The sequence below is a fragment of the Salmo salar genome, chromosome 18 (genome assembly GCF_965601325.2).
Source record: "Salmo salar chromosome 18, fSalSal1, whole genome shotgun sequence".
NCBI lineage: Eukaryota > Metazoa > Chordata > Actinopteri > Salmoniformes > Salmonidae > Salmo > Salmo salar.
The window spans coordinates 17,508,795-17,530,456 of record NC_138308.1 but is presented as its reverse complement, the minus strand read 5'-3'; the positions used below and the strand labels follow the sequence as shown (position 1 = coordinate 17,530,456).

The window sequence follows — 21,662 nt, the reverse complement described above, 5'->3', positions numbered from 1 at the left end:
ATACAACAGGTGTAGATTAACAGTGAAATGCTTACTTAAGGGCCCTTCCCAATAGCACAAAAAAATGGAAATAGTAGATTTAAAAAAAATAATAATAACACCAGGAATAAATACACAATGAGTAACGATACCGTGGCTATATACGCAGGGTACCAGTACCAAGTTGATGTGCAAGGGTACAAAGTTGTTGAGGTAGATTACATTTACATTTACATTTAAGTCATTTAGCAGACGCTCTTATCCAGAGCGACTTACAAAATGGTGCATTCACCTTATGATATCCAGTGGAACAACCACTTTACAATAGTGCATCTAAATCTTTTAAGGGGGGGGGGGGGGGGGGGTTAGAAGGATTACTTTATCCTATCCTAGGTATTCCTTAAAGAGGTGGGGTTTCAGGTGTCTCCGGAAGGTGGTGATTGACTCCGCTGTCCTGGCGTCGTGAGGGAGCTTGTTCCACCATTGGGGTGCCAGAGCAGCGAACAGTTTTGACTGGGCTGAGCGGAACTGTGCTTCCTCAGAGGTAGGGGGGCGAGCAGGCCAGTGGTGGATGAACGCAGTGCCCTTGTTTGGGTGTAGGGCCTGATCAGAGCCTGAAGGTATGGAGGTGCCGTTCCCTTCACAGCTCCGTAGGCAATCACCATGGTCTTGTAGCGGATGCGAGCTTCAACTGGAAGCCAGTGGAGAGAGCGGAGGAGCGGGGTGACGTGAGAGAACTTGGGAAGGTTGAACACCAGACGGGCTGCGGCGTTCTGGATGAGTTGTAGGGGTTTAATGGCACAGGCAGGGAGCCCAGCCAACAGCGAGTTGCAGTAATCCAGACGGGAGATGACAAGTGCCTGGATTAGGACCTGCGCCGCTTCCTGTGTGAGGCAGGGTCGTAGATATGGACAGGATAAATAATAAACAGTAACAGCAGTGTAAGTGATGAGTCAAAAGGGATTATTGCAAAAAGGGTCAATGCAGATATCCCTGGTGGCAATTGGTTAATTATTTAACTAACTATTTAGCGGTCTTATAGCTTGAGGGTAGAAGCTATTCAGGGTCCTGTTGGTTCCAGACTTGGTGCATCAGTCTATGACTTCGGTGGCTGGAGTCTTTGAAAATGTTTAGGGTCTTCCTCTGACACCTCTTGATATCGAGGTTCTGGATGGCAGGGAGCTTGGCCCCAGTGATGTACTGGGCCATACGCACTACCCTCTGTAGCGCCTTGCGGTCAGATGCCAAGCAGTGCCATACCAAGTGAGGATGTAGCTAGTCAAAATGCTCTCAATGGTGCAGCTGTAGAAATGTTTGAGGATCTGAGGGCCCATGACACATTTTTTCCAGCTCCTGAGGGGTAAGAGGCATTGTCATGCTTTCTTCGTGACTGTGTTGATGTGTGTGGACCATGATAGTTCCTTAGTGATGTGAACACCGATGAACTTAAAGCTCTCAACCTGTTCCACAACAGCCCTGTCGATGGGGATGGGGGCATGCTTGGCCCTCCGTTTCCCGTAGTCCACGATCAGCTCCTTTGTCTTGTTGACATTGAGGGAGAGGTTGTTGTCCTGGCACAACACTTCCAGATCTCTGACCTCCTCTCTGAAAGCTGCATCATTGTCGTCAGTGATCAAACCTACCACCCTTGTGTCGTCTGCAAAGTTAATGATGGTGTTGGAGTCGTGCGCGGCCGCGCAGTCATGGGTGAACAGGGAGTACAGGAAGGGACTAAGCATGCACCCCTGAGGGGGCCCTATGCTGAGGGTCAGTGTGGTGGATGTGTTGTTGCCTACCCTCACCACCTGGGGGCGGCCCGTCAGGAAGTCCAGGATCCAGTTGCTGTGGGAGGTGTTTAATCCCAGGGTCCTTAGTTTAGTGATGAGCTTGGAGGGCACAATGGTGTTGAACGCTGAGCTGTAGTCAATGAACAGCATTCTCATGTAGGTGTTCCTTTTTCTCGAGGTGGGAAAGGGCAGTGTGGAGTGCAATAGAGATTGCGTCCTCTGTGGATCTGTTGGGGCGGTATGTGAATTGGAGTGCTTCCAGGGTGTCTGGGCTGATGGTGTTGATGTGAGCCATGACCAGCATTTTCATGGCTACAGATGTGAGTGCTACGGAGTGATAGTCATTTAGACAGGTTACCTTGGCGTTCTTGGGCACAGGGACTATGGTGGTCTGCTTGAAACATGTCAGTGAAGACACTTTCCAGCTGGTCAGCGCATGCTCTGAGTACGGGTCCTGGTAATCCGTCTGGCCCTGCGGCTTTATGAATGTTAACCTGTTTAAAGGTCTTACTCACATCGGCTACGGAGAGCGTGATCACACAGTTGTCTGGAACAGCTGGTACTCTCATGCATAGTTCAGTGTTGCTATCCTCGAAGCGTGCATAAAGTTTATTTAGCTCGTTTGGTAGGCTTGCGTCACTGGACAGCTTGCGGCTGGGTTTCCCTTTGTAATCCGTGATAGTTTGCAAGCCCTGCCACATCCAATGAACGTCAGAGCTGGTGTAGTAGGATTCTATCTTGGTCCTTTATTGACACTTTGCCTGTTTGATAGTTCGTCGAAGGGCGTAGCGGGATGTCATATAAGCGTCCGGATTAGTGTCCTGCTCATTGAAAGCGACAACTCTAAGCCTTTAGCTCTGTGCGGATGTTGCCTGTAATCCATGGCTTCTGGTTGGGATATGTACCACATGAGGCTGCTGAGGGGAGGATGGCTCATAATAATGGCAGGAATGGAGTGAATGGAATGGTTTCAAACACATGGAAACATCCTGTGATATGTACGTACAGTCACTGTGGGGACAATGTTGTTGATGCACTTATTAATGAAGCTGGTGACTGATGTGGTAAACTCCTCAATGCCATCGGATGAATCCCGGAACATATTCCAGTCTATGCTAGTGAAACAGTCCTGTAACTTAGCATCCGCTTCATCAGACCACTTCTGTATTGAGCGAGTCAATGGTACTTCCTGTTTGAGCTTTTGTTTTTATGCAGGAATCAGGAGGATAGAGTTATTGTCAGATTTGCCAAACCGAGGGTGAGATCGATCTCTGTATGCGTCTCTGTGTGTGGACTAAAGGGGATCTAGAGTTTTTTTGCCTCTAGTTGCACAGGTGACATGCTGGTAAAAAATAATGTAAAACGGATTTGTAAAACTGATTTTTCTGCATTAAATTCACCAGCCACTAGGAGCGCCGCCTCTGGGTGAGCATTTTCTTGTTTGCTTATAGCCCTATATAGCATGTTGAGTGCTGTCTTAGTGCCAGCATCGGTTTGTGGTGGTAAATAGACAGCTACAAAAAATATAGATGAAAACTCTCTTGGTAAATAGTGTGGTCTACAGCTTATCATGAGGTATTCTAACTCAAGTGAGAAGAACCTCGAGACTTCCTTATATTAGAAATCATGATCCAGTTATTTTTAACAAAGAGACACACACCACCTCATCTGAGCTTCTCCGACACAGCCGTTCTGTCCAGCCGATGTATAGAAAAATCAGCTAGATTTATATTTACCATGTCCTTGTTCAGTCACGACTCGGAGAAACATAGAATATTACAGTTCTTCAGAGCATTTTGTTAAGATAGTCTCAAACAGAGCTCATCCAGTTTATCCTCCCGTGACTGCAAGTTTGCCAATAGAACGGTGGGTAGAGGCGATTTATCCACTCTCCAACATAGTCTTATCAGGTATCCCGCACCCCGGACTCTATAGCGTCATCTCCTTCTTCGAGTGTCGGGGATTTGGGCCTGGTTGCAACAATCAATATGTCTTTCGCCTCTGACTCATTGAAGTAGAGGTCCTCATCCAAATGGAGGTTAGGGATAGCTGTTCTGATGTCCAGAAGCTATTTTCGGTCATAGGAAATGATGGTGGAACCATCATGACAAAAAAAGTTAAGATCAGTGCAAAAAAATACACAAAATAGAACAATTGGTCATGAACCCGTAAAAAGGGTGTCATTCCCTCCAGCGCCATTATTTGTGTGCTTTTGCAAGATGTGTTTGATTGTGATCAAATCAATTTCAATGCAGGGCATGTCAGTTTTACTCCTGATAGATCCATTTCAACCTACAACATCAACCAAAATCAGTCAAGGCCTACTGGTAGGCCTAGTCACTTCATACTATGATTTTTCAGATAAATATCTTAATAGTAGGCACAGGCCTATCTTTACAGTATATTTACAGTTGAAATGCATATACTGACAAATATGGGAAATCTGCAACACTCACATTTAGATTGTAATTTAATGTGATCACTCATTTTGGGCTGCCATATCTTTTTACTTTACCTCTTGCCTTCCCTTGTAGGATAACGCCGTCCATTTTGATGATCTGGGGTCAGTTTTACTTTATAATACCTAAAGGATGTATGAGAGGAAGCTGATCCTAGATCCGTAGCGCTCGAGACCAGGGATCTCGCGTTGCTAGCCTTTTTTCCTCTACCACAGCCATCACCACCAGGGCTACTACCAAAGATGGTGGATAAATGAAGATAGTTCACTCAAGCTGTTTACCATTGAAAAATATTGTCAGTTCTCTGTTCCCAAAGACACCAAGCGCGACAGCAGCTGGCTGTTCTGTGTAGTTGAAGGTAATTTAACCAGAAAAAATAAGGGAGTGGGGTGTCTCGCTTCCTCTTCCGTCTCTGCTACTACCGCTCTCCTCCGCCTTCTCCCCTGGTTAATGCTAACATAGATCCTTGGGACGTCCCTTCCCTAAGCCCTGAACCCTAACCCTGACTTTAACCCATACCCTTACCCTCATCTTGACCATAACCCTGACCTAACTCTAAACTTAACCTTAACCCCTACCTTAACCGTTTTAAATGTAAACTTCAATTGGGTGACGTCAGAGTTCAGAGTCCTCCCAAGGATCCCATTTAGACGTCTTAGTTTTTTAGTATCTCCCTTTGCGTTTACGAGATCTCCCCCCGAATCCTGAGCGAGGCAGTCACCGAAACGAGAGGCGATACCCTCCTGCACAACATGGCTACAATTGTAACCTCGACCAGATTTACAGACGAATATCAGCTGTACGAAGAGCTCGGAAAGTAAGCGACATTAACATTATATAGTCCTATTTTACATTTTCCTGTACTGCTTTGTAGACTATCATTGTGCGTGTCTAGTCCACTGTTGACAAGACAGGTTGTAAAAAACAGGGAAGGCACCCCCCACGGTCGTTAATTAAGCCCGTTTTATAGTCGAACAACATTATATTAGAATACATCTCGAGCTAGTACCGAATGGCTTGAGCATGCATGCGATTTGTACGGAACTTACCCTGGCTGTGTGTTATAGATATGTAGCGGATTATATATATATATATATATATATATATATATATATATATATATATATATATGTATAGTGTTGATTTATTTTAAGGCAGGACTTTCTCATATAAGTCATTTTAAAGCCCCCCGAACCCACCCCTCGTATCTATTTATTATAATTTCACTTTTCAGTATTATTTTGTAATTGGTAGTGAGCCACGCAGGAAGGAATGCTGCACTACTTGTGTAACGATATACAGCTATAACTATGTCATCCACATCGAAAATGTATCCACTGTGTTTCATTCTGTGCATTGTAACAAATAATTGCTACACACAAACCACCAAGTAGACAAATACGGTGTAACCCGTCTGCGTTATTTTTTGCAGTTAGCAGTGGCAATGGTGTACGTCCAACCATCTATAAACATTTTTTTCCGGTTTCAAGTATGCATGATGACATCATAATATAGACAGACCTATGATAGGCTTACTACACAATTCAGATAGCCTACAGTAGACTTTTCGTTATTGTCTCATGCTTTGGTTTATTTAAGCAATAACGCACGAGGGGTTGTGGTATATGGCCAATATACCACTGCTCAGAGCAACGTGGAGTGCCTGGATACAGCCCATAGCCGTGGTATATTGGCCATATACCACAAACTCCAGATGCCTTTCGCTACATGCACTATAACATCTGCTGAACACGTGTATGTGACCAATACAATTTTATTTGGTTTGATTTGATTTGCTATTATAAACTGGTTACCAACGTAATTAGAGCAGTAAAAATACATGTTTTGTCATACCCGTGGTATACAGTCTGATATACCACGGTTGTCAGTCAATCAGCATTCAGGGCTCGAACCACCCAGTTTATAATCTCAGATAGCTCACGTTTCTTTGCACAGTAGTTCCTGTGTAGGCTTATGACTCGGCCCATCCACATTACAATTTGCTCTGAGCTGACTTTCACGCACAAGCAGCAAGTGAGGGCTTCCGCGTGGCGCAGCGGTCTAAGGCACTACATCTCAGTGTTAGAGGTGTCACTACAGACCCTGGTTCGATTCCAGGCTGTATCACAACTGGCCGTGATTGGGAGTCCCATAGGGCGGCACATAATTGGCCAGCATCGCCCGGGTTAGGATTTGACCGGGGTTTGGCCGGGGTAGACCGTCATCGTAAATATCAATGTGTCCTAATAAACCGGAAATTAGTTACCTTTGGTTTGTTCAGCCATTCCTATGGGGAGAGAATTGGGTTTCGTGATAAACAATGAAAATAACCTCTGAGGTTAACACAGGTTTAGAAGGCTTCAAAATTCACAAAAAGTGACAGCTGATTAAGATTATCTCAGAACAAAACGTATACAATCTCCTAAACCTGTGTTTACCACAGACCTTATTTTCAGTGTTTATCCCAAAAAAACTACAAAACCCCATTAGTTTCTCCATAGGCTTTGGCCAATGAGCCATGGCGGAGTGAGTGCCTACAAAAATACGGCATTACTACTGCTCTCTATCACATGACACATCATTTTATTATCACATGCCAAACAACAGTTATCATCATGCACTGCTTTGCACTGCCTTTTTGCACCTGTGTACCACAGCGACGGGTTATTTAGCTCTACTACTGTATATTAGTTGTAACCTATTCATATTGCAACGTTTCTAATTTAAAACATGTAGGGGAGAGTGGGGTCAATTGTAACACTATTTTTACTTTCTACCATTTTCTTTATTTCTCAGAGATGGATTAAACTAGACACAGTACTGATTTTGGTGGGTTGTGTTTTGTTTGCGGTAGTGAGAGTTGTGACTTGAGCTCATGTAGCTGTTTTGTTTATTAATTTGTCTCACTACAGGGGCGCCTTCTCCGTTGTCCGGCGATGCGTTAAAAAGTCCAACGGCCAGGAATTTGCTGCTAAAATAATCAACACGAAAAAACTCTCAGCAAGAGGTAAGACAAAGGGGAAATATTACACCACTTACTATGTTGAGTGCATTGATGCCTGTGGCATTGTTTTGACTAATCAGATATAGTCCAATAGGAGATCGACACTGGAGGTAGTTTTCTCATTGTTAGTTTATTCAATTACCCGTGTGCACATGAAAGCGCTTGATCCATTAAATATCTAGTTCAAGCAACATAATACAATTGCATTTTAGGTTAACATTACATACATCAACTTGTCGAAGGGTGTGTGCCAAGTTGCATAGTGTAGGTGAGTGCAGCATATTTTTGGAGCTCCTTGTTCAATGAGATAAACAGAAGCATTCATCTCATGATGTTCCAGGTCCAGCAGGACATATTGTTGCTGTGCCTGCCTACCCGTGACACTGTAGCTCAGAAACCAAGTGTGTTTGTGAATATAGACTTCCAGAGGCCTTTTAGAAGCATCTGGATCACCTTTGTGTTGTTTAGTCATAGCTGAAGTCACATTTCTACTCTTTGCTGCTCATGTTTTCTTCACAGAAATCTGGACCATACATAAATGAATAAGTGACCTTTAAGAGGCCTCACCTCTTATCACAAAATGATTTAGTCAAGGAACGGGATAATTGAATCCATAATGGAGGGTTGACTGTAAATTCATGTCGTTATGCAATTTTGGTGAATCTCAGTTTACGTTACGCCTCTCACAATATCCCCCCCCCCCCCCCCCCCCCCCCCCCCCCCCCCACCCCCCCCCCCCCCCCCCTTCCACCTTGTGAGATCTCCTGATCAGAGACATGGAGTCCAGTCAGAAAAACACGTCCTCTTGGCCGGAGGAGACTGTCACATCTGCTCTAATCAAGCCTTGGCCAGGAGGACTGCATGGAGATACGTCAGACGTGGCCAATCTGCCGCTGCTACAGCAGCAGAGACAAAAGGCTATGGATCTATTTCGGGACACTACTGATACTTGTGCGTTTGGGTATCGAGTGGGCCCATCTCTTGTTTGCGCCTGACATTGTGATGGAGATGTTAATTCGATTTTTTTGGCCGTTCTGTCTATGTCACTGCGCGCGTTAGTGCATAAATTGCAATGACTAAGGGCACTGAAACTTCAAGTAACTACGCCATGCTTGTTAGACTGTAATTACGCTGCAATTCCATGTTTGCGTCATCAATTTTTCGGGGGCATTGTTGTCGAAGCCCTTGCTTGCGTCAGGCCCGGCTGCCAGTAAATTACTCCAAGAACAAATCTTCCTGAAGCACAGTCTTACTGTAGCTCTGCCGACTGGGTATTGACCTATTAAACCAAGCAGTCTTCAACTGCAAGTCTTAACAGTATCTCAACAGTGGCCACACTGTTGCAGATAATGGCCTCCCTGCCATGTCTTGAGAAGGCTTTAGCTGTGGCGATGGGAGAGGGAGTGGAGGTTGTTTGATTATTATGAGAATTACAGAGGCCAGGTCTGGGTGTCAGATTGTGCTGTCCTCTGGGGATGCCAGCTGAATTACAATCAGCCCCAGTTTCCCCTCTGCCCCCCTCTGCAACGGTCTCAACGGATAGGCCAGTAAACAAAGAATTTCTTTAAAATTGCCTTGAAAAAACAACAACTAGTAATTAGACCTGCTGTGTTTCAGCTGCGTCTGGCAGAGATCCCGTCAAGTAACCTGGCAACTGGGTTCTTGAAACTGTTCATCACGTTGAATAGCACAGAATGAGAGGAACGCTCCAGTCCTATTGAGCTGAATAAAGGAGAAGAGAGGAGGGCCAAGTTAAGCCAGATCCCCTTGCCCCCCTTATCTCCCTACAGCTCCTCATACCGACTGCCCCATTGTTATGTCTCTGCGTGCAGTTTGAAGGAAGTTTAAGCAAGTTTTGTGATCCATTGTTAACTAGCATTCGTGCAAATACTGGAAGTCTATGGGATCAGCTAGCTGATTGCGCTAACTCTAGCTGATCCCAGATTCTTCCAGTCATTCCGCTAACGCTAGTTAGCAATTGCTTGCGAAACTACCGTCAACTTCCCTCAAACTGCATGCAGAGACATAAAAATAGTATCCATGAGTTCATCTGATGCTGGGAAAGTAGATAAATTGTCACAATATCCCTTTAATCAGAGCTGAAGGCCCTGGACATGCCAATATGTTTTACAGAAACAGAAGCTGTAATAATTTCCCTCAGATGTACCATCCATCTAGACATGGGGCAGAGCCTCCACTGCCAGCAGTGCTTTATGTATAAAGTTAACAGGAGGAAGACGGGAACAATCTAGAGAAGACAAACAAGCTTAGGCTGCTGCTATTAGCTTACAGTGCTCAGTGTTTGTGTGTGTTTGTGTGTGTGTGTGTGGGGGGGGGGGGGGGGGGCATTTTTAACTATATGTGTGGGGACCAGAAGTTAGAATTAGGGTTAATGGTTAAAGGTTAGGGTTATGTTTAGGTTTTAGGTTAGGTTTTGCGGTTAAGGTTAGGGGTTAGGGAAAATAGCATTGTCAATGGGAATGTGTGTTCATTCTGTATGACTGTGTGTGTGTTCATCTTGTGTGATGTGTGTTTGTAAAAAGCAATGGCGAACAGATCTTTCGTGCGAGTTGGGAGCTTTGCCGCATTTGTGCAGATACATTGAGTGCGTGATGTGGGGTCAGATTAAATCCCGTTCTGTGTGTGTGTGTGTGTTACTGTTTATGTGAGGTCAGGGGCCAGCCGTGTATAGGTCAGTGAGTATGCCTGTGGATCTCACATGTAAAGTCTGCTGCTTACTCCATGCACCTACTGTAGGTTGGACTGCGAGGAAGCAACAGTATACCTCTCCATCAGCCATCCTCTTCCAGGCTATTTGATTGCTACGGTCTACCAGCTGCTCAAATGTCAATACTCCAAGTCTTAATCCAAACCATGTGAAGTGCGGCCCAGCCGATGAGTGTTTTAAGTGTCAGCTGAGGTGCTGGATGTCAACCCTCTCACACACACCCCTTTATACAATACTTTTTTACACAAGTACATATTGGTTGGTTTAATACACAGTGCACCCTTTGCATAATGCACTATTTCATGCCATAAACTCTCATGTCTGTAAGATTATGTCATTGTATGTTTCTTAGCCCAGTGTATCAAGGCAAGCTGAGCTGCCCAGGCCAGTAGGACTGGGTGTATATTAAATGTGGTCTGGGCTTTTGACAGTCAGTAACATCTCATCCACACACTTTCTTAAACACACACACACACACACACACTCACACACACACACACACACACACACACACACACACACACACACACACACACACACACACACACTAGGCTTGGTGTCATAAAAAATTCACAGTTTGTCCTATTAAAAATTCACCAGGGCAGTACTGCCACGTTTATCAGGCCTCCGCCAATCGACCTCCAGCGAGCAGCGCAGAGGAAGCCTTCCAATGCCCTGATAACAGGCCTGCCTGGGCCACGATACGGCAGCTGACCCTCTGGACACCCTCTCCTGGGGGGCTCTGACCAGTACTACAGGGGTTAACCTTCTCCTGCTCCACCGTGTGTGTGTGTGTGTGTGTGTGTGTGTGTGTGTGTGTGTGTGTGTGTGTGTGTGTGTGTGTGTGTGTGTGTGTGTGTGTGTGTGTGTGTGTGTGTGTGTGTGTGTGTGTGGGTGTGTGTGTACGTCTGCCTGCTTGCCTGTCTGTGCGACTGTGCGCGTGTGTCATTATGCCCCTTTTAAAATGTACCCTGTCACTCACAGTGTTTGTTGTGGGCTGGAGGGGCCGTGAGGGGCTGGATGGGGAATAAGAGGGGGACGGGGGGGTTAGCTAGCTGGTTGATGCTATATGCCTGGCTGGATGGGATGGAACTTAAGCGGACCCTGATCCAGAACCCTATAGTCTGAGCCTGAGCAGCCTGAGAGGCCCTGGATGGTGTCGAGGCTGATGGACTTGTGCTGCTGAATAATTGACGCTAGCACGAGGCTGTGCTGGATGGAAATGGTTTAAAGGAGAGGGCCTGTCTCTCTACCTCTTTCCATCTTTCTCTCTCTCCATTGCTCTCCCTGTCTCTCTCGCTTTCCCTCCTCCCAATCTCTCTCTCTCCCTCCCTCCCTCTTTCTCTTGCTCTCTCCCCATCTCGATCTCTCTTTCTCTCTTTCTCTCCCTCAATGTCCTCCTCTCCCAGATCAGCTGCCGTATCGTGGCCCAGGCAGGCCTGTTATCAGGGCATTGGAAGGCTTCCTCTGCGCTGCTCGCTGGAGGTCGATTGGCGGAGGCCTGATAAACGTGGCAGTACTGCCCTGGTGAATTTTTAATAGGACAAACTGTGAATTTTTTATGACACCAAGCCTAGTGTTTGTGTGTTTAAGAGAGAGTATGTGGGTGCAGGGTTTGGATCAGGGTAGATGTGGGATGAAATATCATAACATAACCATAATGCCCCCTCATACAGCCCATTCCCCTTCTTATGTTGTGGGGCATAAACACAGGCCAATTAGTGGGGAGCAAGTGTGTTTTCACTGGATGGCAGCAGTGGGGGGAGGTGTGGGTGTGTGCATGGATGTGTGTGTGTGTGTTACTAACCACTTATGTGACGATGTGTATTTCTGGGGCTTCTCTCTCACGCCTGAATGGCAAAGGCCTTTTCCCAGTCTTCTGTCCTGTTTTCTCTCTCAGTCTGTCCTTAATAGACCTTTCTCTCCCAGGCATCTTGTGTGCTGGGTGATTATTGTGATTCGAGAGATATCATTAGGTGTATGCATAAGGAAAGTCCCTATTTGCACATATTTAGCATTGTTAGGACATGGTTAGGGTTGTTACGATACCAGTATCGTTATACTCAGAGGTATCGTGGCAAGGAAACAAAACATGAAGCGGATTGAATTTCCTGAGGAAACCAGCCCTACTGTTGGAAACAAACAGCCTGATGTTGTCACCCAGAATCACATGTTTATTTTCCAAGCTATATAACTCAATATTTTACATACTGTAGGTTTTTTAAAGGACCAAAAGTGTATTGTGCAAAGCTGTCATCAAGGCAAAGGGTGGCTACTTTGAAGAATCTCAAATATGAAATATATTTTGATTTGTTTAACACTTTTTTGGTTAATACATGATTCCATATGTGTTATTTCATAGTTTTGTTGTCTTCACTAGTATTCTACAATGTAGAAAATAGTAAAAATAAAGAAGGTAGGTGTGTCCAAACTTTTGACTGGTAGTGTACATGGGCTCCGACATGATACAGGAACAATACTTTTAGTTTGAAACGATTCGGTGCGATTTGATTAGTGGAACGAATCAATGCGATTTGGTTCAATACGATTCAATGCACTAACAATTGTTGCATGAACACATTCATTTTCATTTCTAAATGAATTTCTTATATAGATGGAGCTCAGGAGCTGAGTGGCCCTGGTGTGTGTGTGTGTGTGTGTGTGTGTGTGTGTGTGTGTGTGTGTGTGTGTGTGTGTGTGTGTGTGTGTGTGTGTGTGTGTGTGTGTGTGTGTGTGTGTGTGTGTGTGTGTGTGTGTGTGTGTGTGTGTGTGTGTGTGTGATATATGAATGAATTAATGATTGATTGAATGAATGAATGAATGAATGATTCCTCCTTACTCGGTCGGGCTTCGACCACTGGTATCATATAAACACAAATACGACATGGAGAATGCATAGAATTGCAGGAAATTTGCTTAAAATGCAAAATGTGTAGAATAGGTTTAAAACGGCAACATTTTCTCTCCGCCAACAAGAGGGGTGTGAACAGTTCCGGGTCGCATGGGTTGCGAGGTGGGGGTTTGTTACTACGCCGATAAATTACATTATCCATCCGGACCTTTGCCACCTAGGAAATTTGTGTGACCGGACCTTCTCAAATAGTACTTGATGTAATTTGTGAGCTGAGCAATAGGGCAGACTGAGCATCTAAATCCTCATCACCCACTGATTAACTCTGTCATGTAGCAGATGAAAATGTTTTGCGCTAGGAGTATGTCAATATTTATCTTTCGAAATGAGATATGACATACAGTACATAGCCAATTAATATAACACAGCTTTGGATTCCACCCCCATCTCAAAAGCAAATGGTTTGACCGTTTGGAACTTCATGAAGGAGAACTGCTCTCTTCTCCCAGCTCGCAAAAATTATTGCAGTCCTAAGTGAAATTACACCTTTACCCAGTTCATGTAAAAATGACCAAATGCTGTTTAAAGCAGAACTACCAAAAATATTTTGTACAGTGAACCTGGTAATTGAAAGCCCCAATCAGCAGTTAGATGTGCAATCAGCAAGATGTTAGTTGTGTCCACTCTGGTAGCCTGTAAAACACAATTCTCTACAGCGCATTTGGTAACAATGACCCAGGAAATTACATTGGTTGTCCCGCAATTAATAAAGCCTATGATTTAATATTGCGAAAGCCATTTTACAAACATCTGAATGCTGAAGGTGCTGCGCAGATGTAGCCTGCGAATATTAGAGCAGGGTTAGGGTACACCTAGCTCTCTTTGGCGCGAACAGCTGCGTCTCCCGCTCTGTGAGCATAGTTGTTATCTGACTTGACTAGATCAATGTAACGCAGTTACATGCATAAAAGTTTGATAGGAGGAATGAGAAGACGCATCAGTTCAGTCACAACAGATACGAGGTATTTTCGGAATAAGGCAGAAAACATTTATATGAGTAAAATGCGTTAAGAGAAGCGGAGATTCGTCATTTTTGAATGGGTTTCTTACCGATGCACGCTTCATTTGGATCGGTTCGGGCTCCAGCAGACTGATGCACTCGCTTTTTAAACATTTGAACCAGGGACCGATGCATATCGGTGAATCATTTCATCCCTACAGATAACGCTATTAAAAGACTGATGTTGTCCTTCAAAATGGGCCCCCAAAAAAGAACGACGCTAATTACTTATATAAAGATAGCTTGGGAGCAAATTTGTAGCTCGCTTGTGACTGAATAAATTCTGATCATTTGGGGGACAGTGTGTCTTTCTGTTCCTCAGCATCTTTTTCAGCACAGCCAGTACTTTTCTGACTCACACATTGACCTCACAAATGAAGTGCTCATTTGTTCTGTGGTGGGGATCTTACTAGTGGCATTCCATTAGACTACATTACATTATACTCTATTATATTAGACTGGATCTGATTAATTACTTCTGCTGGAATCCTCAAATCGGCTCACTGCGATCAACTGTGTGTTTAGTGTTTTCTGTATTTGAGTCATACTGTAGTCCTGATTTGTGGGTCCTAAGCCTCGGGTTTTTGTTGCTTTTCTCCACTTGTCATTCCTCTGCTGCTGCTGCATATGGAATCTCTCTCAGCACAGAGACTGAATGCCTGAAGTTGGTATTTTCTCTCCCTTTAAAAAACTGAAATCGTGTGTCTCTCTCTCTCTCCGCCCACCCGCTTGGCTGAAACCCCAACCCCCAGAGATGAAGGAACAGAGATGTGTGTGTGGGTGTGTGTGTGTGTGTAATCCAAGGAGAATGAAAACTCCTCACGCCCAGAACTGAGAAGTGTCAAGTCATGATTACTCATAGTTAGGGGTAGGTGGCTGGACGTGGGGATGTACAGGCACTGTTCAGTCCACTTTACCCTGGATTCAGGCAGAGTGAGGAATCACCACGCACTGCAGAACTGTGTGTCCTTATTCCTGGCTTCAGTATGAAGAATTACTGGGTTTGTGTTTGCTACTTTCATTTTGCTTCCTCTGAGCGGGGTGGTCCATGACTACCCTGAAGAATCAAGGCCCTTTCTGAAAAGTGTGCTGAATTGTTGCTCTGGATGTGAAGGTGTTTGTGTGGCCTGCGTACGTGCACACACTCCCTCTCTCTTTTCCACTCTCTCCCTGCCTCTCTCTCTCTCTCTCTCTCTCTCTCTCTCTCTGTGGTTGGAAAGGGTTTCTGTGTCAAGTGTGTGTAGTGTAGTATTAGGTACCTGCGTTTCATAGTGAGCCTGCCAGACCAGGCCATGGCTGTGGATCTCCAAGCCTCTGAGGCACGTAATAGGATAATCCCAGCCGGATCGCAGAGACACGTCGTGACACCGTCAATCAACCTGTCGCCTGGCAATGATCAACCCTACTACCACTACTGTTACTGTCTACTTGACCAAGTCTGGCCTGTATTGATCTGGAACACCAGACATTATACAGAAATCACTAAATATAAACATGATAAAGTATGATTTACTATACTATACCATACTACACTACAGTACACAAGGGCTGTGTCAGCGTGTGTAAAAGAGGCGAAGTCAGGTGCGGGAGAGTAGCGTGATGTAAACAGGCGCACTTTATTAAAGTTCCAAAACGAGAGCACAACATAAATCAAATGCGCTCCAAAACACGGAACATAACAAAAGTAAAGCTCGTAAAAAGACACCACAGCAACATGAAGCAATTACACACAAAACATGATGGGAAACAGAGGGTTAAATACAAGTAGCTTAATTGGGGAAATGAAAACCAGGTGTGTAAGGAAACAAGACAAGACAAATGGATATATGAAAAATGGAGCGGCGATGGCTAGAAAGCCGGTGACGTCGATCGCCGAACGCCATCCGAACAAGGAGAGGAGCCGACTACTGTTGTACGCACCTTTTCTATTCATATGCTGTCTATACTGTCTATACACACCATCATATACAGTACATATACATTTATATTCCACATGCTGACATTGCTAGTTCTGGTATTTCTATATTTCTTCATTCCTTTCTTTTATTTTTTTTCGATTTGTGTGTATTGTTTTGTATTGTTAGGTATTACGGCACTGTTGTAGCTAGAAACAACACCTGCGATAACATCTGCAAAATATGTGTACGAGACCAATAAAATGTTATTTGATTTTGATATGGCCAAAATAACATATACCAATATTTTTCTCCTTTTTGGCAGTATGGCAGTATTTTAAGTTACTTTATGTTCCGGAATAAAACAGGTTCTAAATATGTTTATGATCGGTACTTGAATCTCAACAAATGAATTTTAAGTGTTTTTAATGGTCTTTTTCCAATTCTGAGGGTTTTATACTCTAACAACTAGTACAAAACTCACAGCGAAATAGTACAATTTGTAGAACTTTTCATTCAATTTACTGTATCAAAATATCGTTATAGACGGTATTGTGAATATCCTTACCTGTATGTGGATCCATACCGGTATACTGGTGTTCACGATATATCGCTCAGCCTTATAGTACACTACACTTTTATATACTATACACAGTCCACACTTAGTTACCCAAGATAAGTACTGTAACTATGGAGTGTTTCTGTGTTTCTTTTTTACATTCAGGGGCCTAATGACTAAACGGTTATATAAAGTGGTTTCATTGGCTGCTGTTCTGTTTGGATGGCTCAGTTTATATGGCCATTTAACAGAACAGAGCAGAGAACCATGTTTATTGGCCGGTAGTCTGCAGTGACCTGGTCTAACACTACAACTACTCCCAATGGACAGGATTACACTGTCTAACATTGTGTGCTGCTGCTGGACAATCTGCTGGTTTATTGTAGCCTTTTTCAGTCTGTCTGTGCCACCAACAAGAGTCACTAAATAGTTGAGTGAGGGATGCTTTCGTTGGTCACAATTGTTTCTCTTTGTGAGAGATAAGGCAGGGCCCTATTGGGTAATGTGGGGGTGTAATCCTCAACAGTTTATAATCGTTCTCTAAATGTTTGTCTATTCTCTCTCTTTATAAGTCTGTCTTTATCCTCTTGAGACTGTATAACATGCAAATACACACACACACACACCCTTCTCTGGTGCTCCTCTGAGTAAATATTGATGGACCTTTTGTCATAATAATCTATGTGTATGCTGTCGCTCCTGTCCCTCACTGACAGCTGCAGTATTTCTTAAGAGGATGTCTGCCCCTCGTGTGCACAAGATAAATGTAGGCACTTTAGTGTCTTGGCCAGTGGCCCTAGATGCCCCAGTGGCCCTAGATGCCCCACAAAGCATGCAGAGTCTTGCTTCATGGCCCAGTGTTGGAATGGCCTTGTCCTTCGTTAGAACCTAAAAGCACTGTTAAATCTCAGAGCTGTTATTTACCACCTGCCTCAGACCACTCGTAGTACAGCTAAGTGCGTCGTTAGATTCGTTTTTTTCCCCTACCGCGCCACTTTATACACAGAATATCTCTGCTAAACATGGCGTCAAGATGTTTGTCTGTCTCTCTGTGACCGCCGATAACTTCACAAGGAAGTTGACTACAAATACAAAGTTGCTAATGACTGCAATGGTTATAAACAAGCAAAGGATAAAAATTTAAACTGAGATGACTGCATTAAAATATAAATTGCCTATCTACAGTATAGGCTACATAAGCTTCTATATTTCAATGATTTTGACTTCAATTTCATGTTCATTCAATTGAGTTTTATTTGGTTATTTGGCTAATGTCAAATTTTTGCCTCAACATATTTAGTTATGTGTAGCCTAACGTGCGCAATGATGTGCTAAAGCTCCATTTTGTGCATTTTAATAGACCCTTTTCCAGTACACGAAACATTGACGTAATGCACAGATGCACGTGACTCTTGGCGGCTGTTAGAAAGCCGTCACCATCTGCGCCCATTCAACATAGCGTTTTTATAACTTCTAAACAAAATAACTTTTTGGGGTTCTCATAAGCTTACAATGATGTTTTGATTCTTGCTTGAACAGTCGCTAAGATTGTATTTGGTTGTGATCTTTGCAAAAACTATTTTGGATGCAGCAGTTGTTAGCTGGAAGGCTAACGCTCATTGAGATAGGCTGTAGCAAAAGCTAGCCAAAGATCCATTTTACTGGTTGAAGTTGAAGTGTTTTTTTAAAGTATAATGCAGTTGATTTGCTATGATGACATTATATTAAGCAGGACATTCATACGAGCCTTCAAATCCAATTATAATAGTGTGAAATGCACTCATAAGCAACATGTAAATAGAGGCTTTTTTTGCTGGCGTTCTACAAGAACTCCCCCTTGTTCTGTCACCAAATTGCGCGCATCACCCTCATGCGGTAATGTTTGTAAACACAGAAACGGGTCTATAGGGTAAGCGTTAGAATAAGCCACCTCAATATTTGCTGCCGTAGGTGATAATATCTCTCTACGAGCTGATCCGTCGTCAGATCGTGGAATAATTCGAATGTTATGGAGAAATGGAGAAAGCTGACCCGCAAACTGTGTAGTCATCAACTCAGTCACTGACGGGTAGCCATCGCAGCTTAGACCACCTCAGACAAGAGTCAAACAGAGACCAAACCCTTCATTTAAAAGTGCTTGGTTAGATGGTGGTGTATAGGAAGTTATTGTCTGTCAGTAATGAGTAGAACACAAGTTTGCTCGCACTGTACGGCAACAAAGGCAGAGTAGGGTCACTCGGGGGGTAATGAATGGTGATTAGGTTGATCGTGACCATGAGCTAATGATGTTATATTTGCACAAACCTGGATAGTACACGTGTGTCTTGACACTACACCATAATCATGTGTGTGACATGTTAACCCTGGAGGTATTGCAACAGTAAATAGTTGTCTCGGTGAACAAAATACTTGTTCAACTTGTCTCTCTACAATACTTCTCTGTTGCGTGAGAAGTCACAACCCTAGTTTTGGCGACAACTATTTTTTCAGTTTGAAGAGCGTTTTAATTAAGCGGCCTTCGCGCTGACCCTAGTCCACCTCTCCCAGTTCACCCTTGACCTCAAACTGGAAGCTCCTAACTGGCTGAGTGAGGCTGTGGAATACCATTGTTGTAACCCAGCAGCCTATTTATTCTGTGCTGTGTAGGATGTTTGATGTTTGTGTACATCCCTATCAGTGCTAGTGGCCTCATTCAGCCACACTAATTGTGCACACCCTGTTGACAAGGTTGCGTCTCACTTGGTTGCCCGTGATGTGAGCGGCGCTGCATACATACATCTAGTGAATGTAGCGTTACCGTCTCTGAAGGGAGGTTGAAAGGGAGAGGAGGTGAGGTGAGGAGCATACACTTTAACATGTAATCCTCTAAAACAGCTGGAGCTCTCTGTCTCTCTGGTAGCAATATATGCCAACCATGCACACACTCACACACACAATGCACACGTATGCCAACACAGGTGCCAACACACTGCCTATATTCATATCCGTATCCATGTTTCTATAAATAGTGTGTGGCATTAAATAAGAATTTGTTCTTAACTGACTTGCCTAGTTAAATAAAGGTTAAATAAAAAAGAATTGGAATGAACATTTTAAAATGGTTTGAAACATAAATAAAAATGTTTTTTTTATGCAGTTCCACATGTGTACTTAGAGGAATATATGCAAATTCGCCCATAACTCCAACAATACAACGAAATAAGCCTAGGGCTAGTCATCCTTTAAGCAGGGCTCACACAGACATTGGCAAGTCAAATTGAAGGACTTTCAGGGACACTTTCAAGCACTTAATTGTAATTTTCAATGTCATACATTTGTATAATTTATATAATTGTAGATATAGGGTCTAATATAGAACCCTCCTACCCAAAAAGCATGCAAAAAGTGTAAAAACAAAAAAGTATGCCATTACCCCTTTAAGAATAATACATGTTTTAGACCATCCAATGCATTGATATTCAAATGATTATTACATTCTAAAATATATGAGAATAATGTGGACTTGCTTGGCTAAATAGATTGGATGCATGCATGCCGATTTTTCTGTAGGCTATGAGGCCGACGCGAGCACACATAATAAAGCCAGGAATAACGCTAGCATTAATCTCACCATTTAAATCTCACCATCGGTGGTTTTTATAATGAGAAAGCAACCAAAAAACAGTTCCTTTTGAAATGGAAGGATTTGTATGGAAAGCCAGCATTAGATGTTGTCGTACTCATAATAACCACACATGGGTTTTACTGCAACAGAGCACAACACCCATCAATTGAGGCGATGGGAAACAAACGAAAGTGGCCACATCTCTCACAAAAACGGATCAAAAAAGAAATCCCAGATAATTATAAGGGAGCAGGAGAACTTATAAATTGGCTACAATAATTACAAGGACTTTTCAAGCACCAAATTGAGGAAATGTCTGATATTCAAGGTAGGCCTATTCCAGCACTTACATTTCTGAGCTCCAAATTCAAGTTCAAGTTGGCTACTTCAAACCCCTTGTATTGTTTAAAATTGTAGGTGTAACATGAAACAAATGTATTTGTCATGTTATTTCATTACCAGATCATATGGTGAAGAAGCCCACTAGGCTATGTCATTTGTTGTCATTATATCCAGAGTAATTCATAGGAACAATTGCGCACAGTAGGCTCTGTCCAGTCCGAGGCACAAAAACATATGAAAACATGAACTCATACCTTGATGCTTTCTCTGTTAAATCTAAGGAGACCCTGCTGTAAGTATGGCAGACAACAACAGATGATCAACCTCAGTTCTCTGGGGATATTAGATCCAACGTGGATTCAGGCACAGCTGTCTTCACCGGCGTAACCAATGAGACACCAACATATTCTGGACATTCCTAACAAACACCTTTTTTTCCCCAGCACTTGGGGTGTTTTTGTATGGCATGCTCTCTCGCAGTAGCTAGTCGTCACTTGACTGTCATTCAGAAAATTCCTTCCTGGATCAGATGATGATGTGTGAAAATATCACGCCGTAATTTAACAGCTCGACACCAAATGCGCATCCAACAGGTATCATGCATAATTATCAAAGAACCACATTGATGACAGTTTCGATTGAAGTTTTAGGTATCACGGTGAGGTGACTCTTTTCTGTTTGAAGCATTCGATTTTGCAATCACACACATTTTGGGGGATTGGTTTGCCCATGGAAACTGTTTTCACCCTTTAACATAAGGAGACACGAAATGCTATGTAGTTACACTGCATTTCTGAGCTCTATTCAAAAACGGTCTGACAGCTAGATCCCGGATTCTTACAGGGTTCTGGCACCTACTACCGTACCCCTGTTCAAAGGCACTTAAATATCTTGTCTTGCCAATTCACCCTCTGAATGGCACACATACACAATCCATGTCTCAATTGTCTCGAGGCTTAAAAATCCTCCGTTAACCTGTCTCCTCCCCTTCATCTACACTGATTGAAGCGGATTTAACAAGTGAAATCAATACAGGATCATAGCTTTCACCTGGATTCACCTGGTCAGTCTATGTCATGGAAAGAGCAGGTGTTCATTATGTTTTGTATACTCAGTGTACATAATATACACATACATACATGAAGCTTGATTTGTGTCTGACCAGTTTTCACCCATATAATGATTTCCGAGATGAAGTGGAGAGGATTTCAGCAGTCTGGCTGCTGGGCTGTGAGGGTGGAGGTGCGACAGGGCTGGCATGGGTGGGCTTTGGTGTGGGCGGTGGTTGGGGGTGAAGGAGCCAGGGTTGTGAGGGATAATGTTGTCATGTATTTATCTAGCTTGTGTGCGTGTGTGTGTGTGTGTATGCATGCAAATACCAGCATTGTGTGTTT

At 43.5% G+C, this 21,662-nt stretch overlaps 1 protein-coding gene across 17 annotated transcripts in view; it reads left to right on the top strand.

Moving 5' to 3' along the window:
• Positions 1–4,724: 4,724 nt before the first annotated feature.
• Positions 4,725–21,662, top strand: part of LOC106576966 (calcium/calmodulin-dependent protein kinase type II subunit gamma) — a 115,699-nt gene continuing 98,761 nt past the window's right edge. For 2 of the 17 annotated variants that reach the window (XM_045700797.2, XM_045700798.2), the window contains exons 1-2: positions 4,725–5,042; positions 7,138–7,232. In XM_045700797.2, the coding sequence (XP_045556753.1) occupies positions 4,978–5,042; positions 7,138–7,232 (160 nt within the window). In that variant the 5' untranslated portion in view covers positions 4,725–4,977. The remainder of the gene's footprint in view (positions 5,043–7,137; positions 7,233–21,662) is intronic. The other 15 variants (XM_045700804.2, XM_045700801.2, XM_045700805.2 and 12 more) reach the window with 11 other exon arrangements.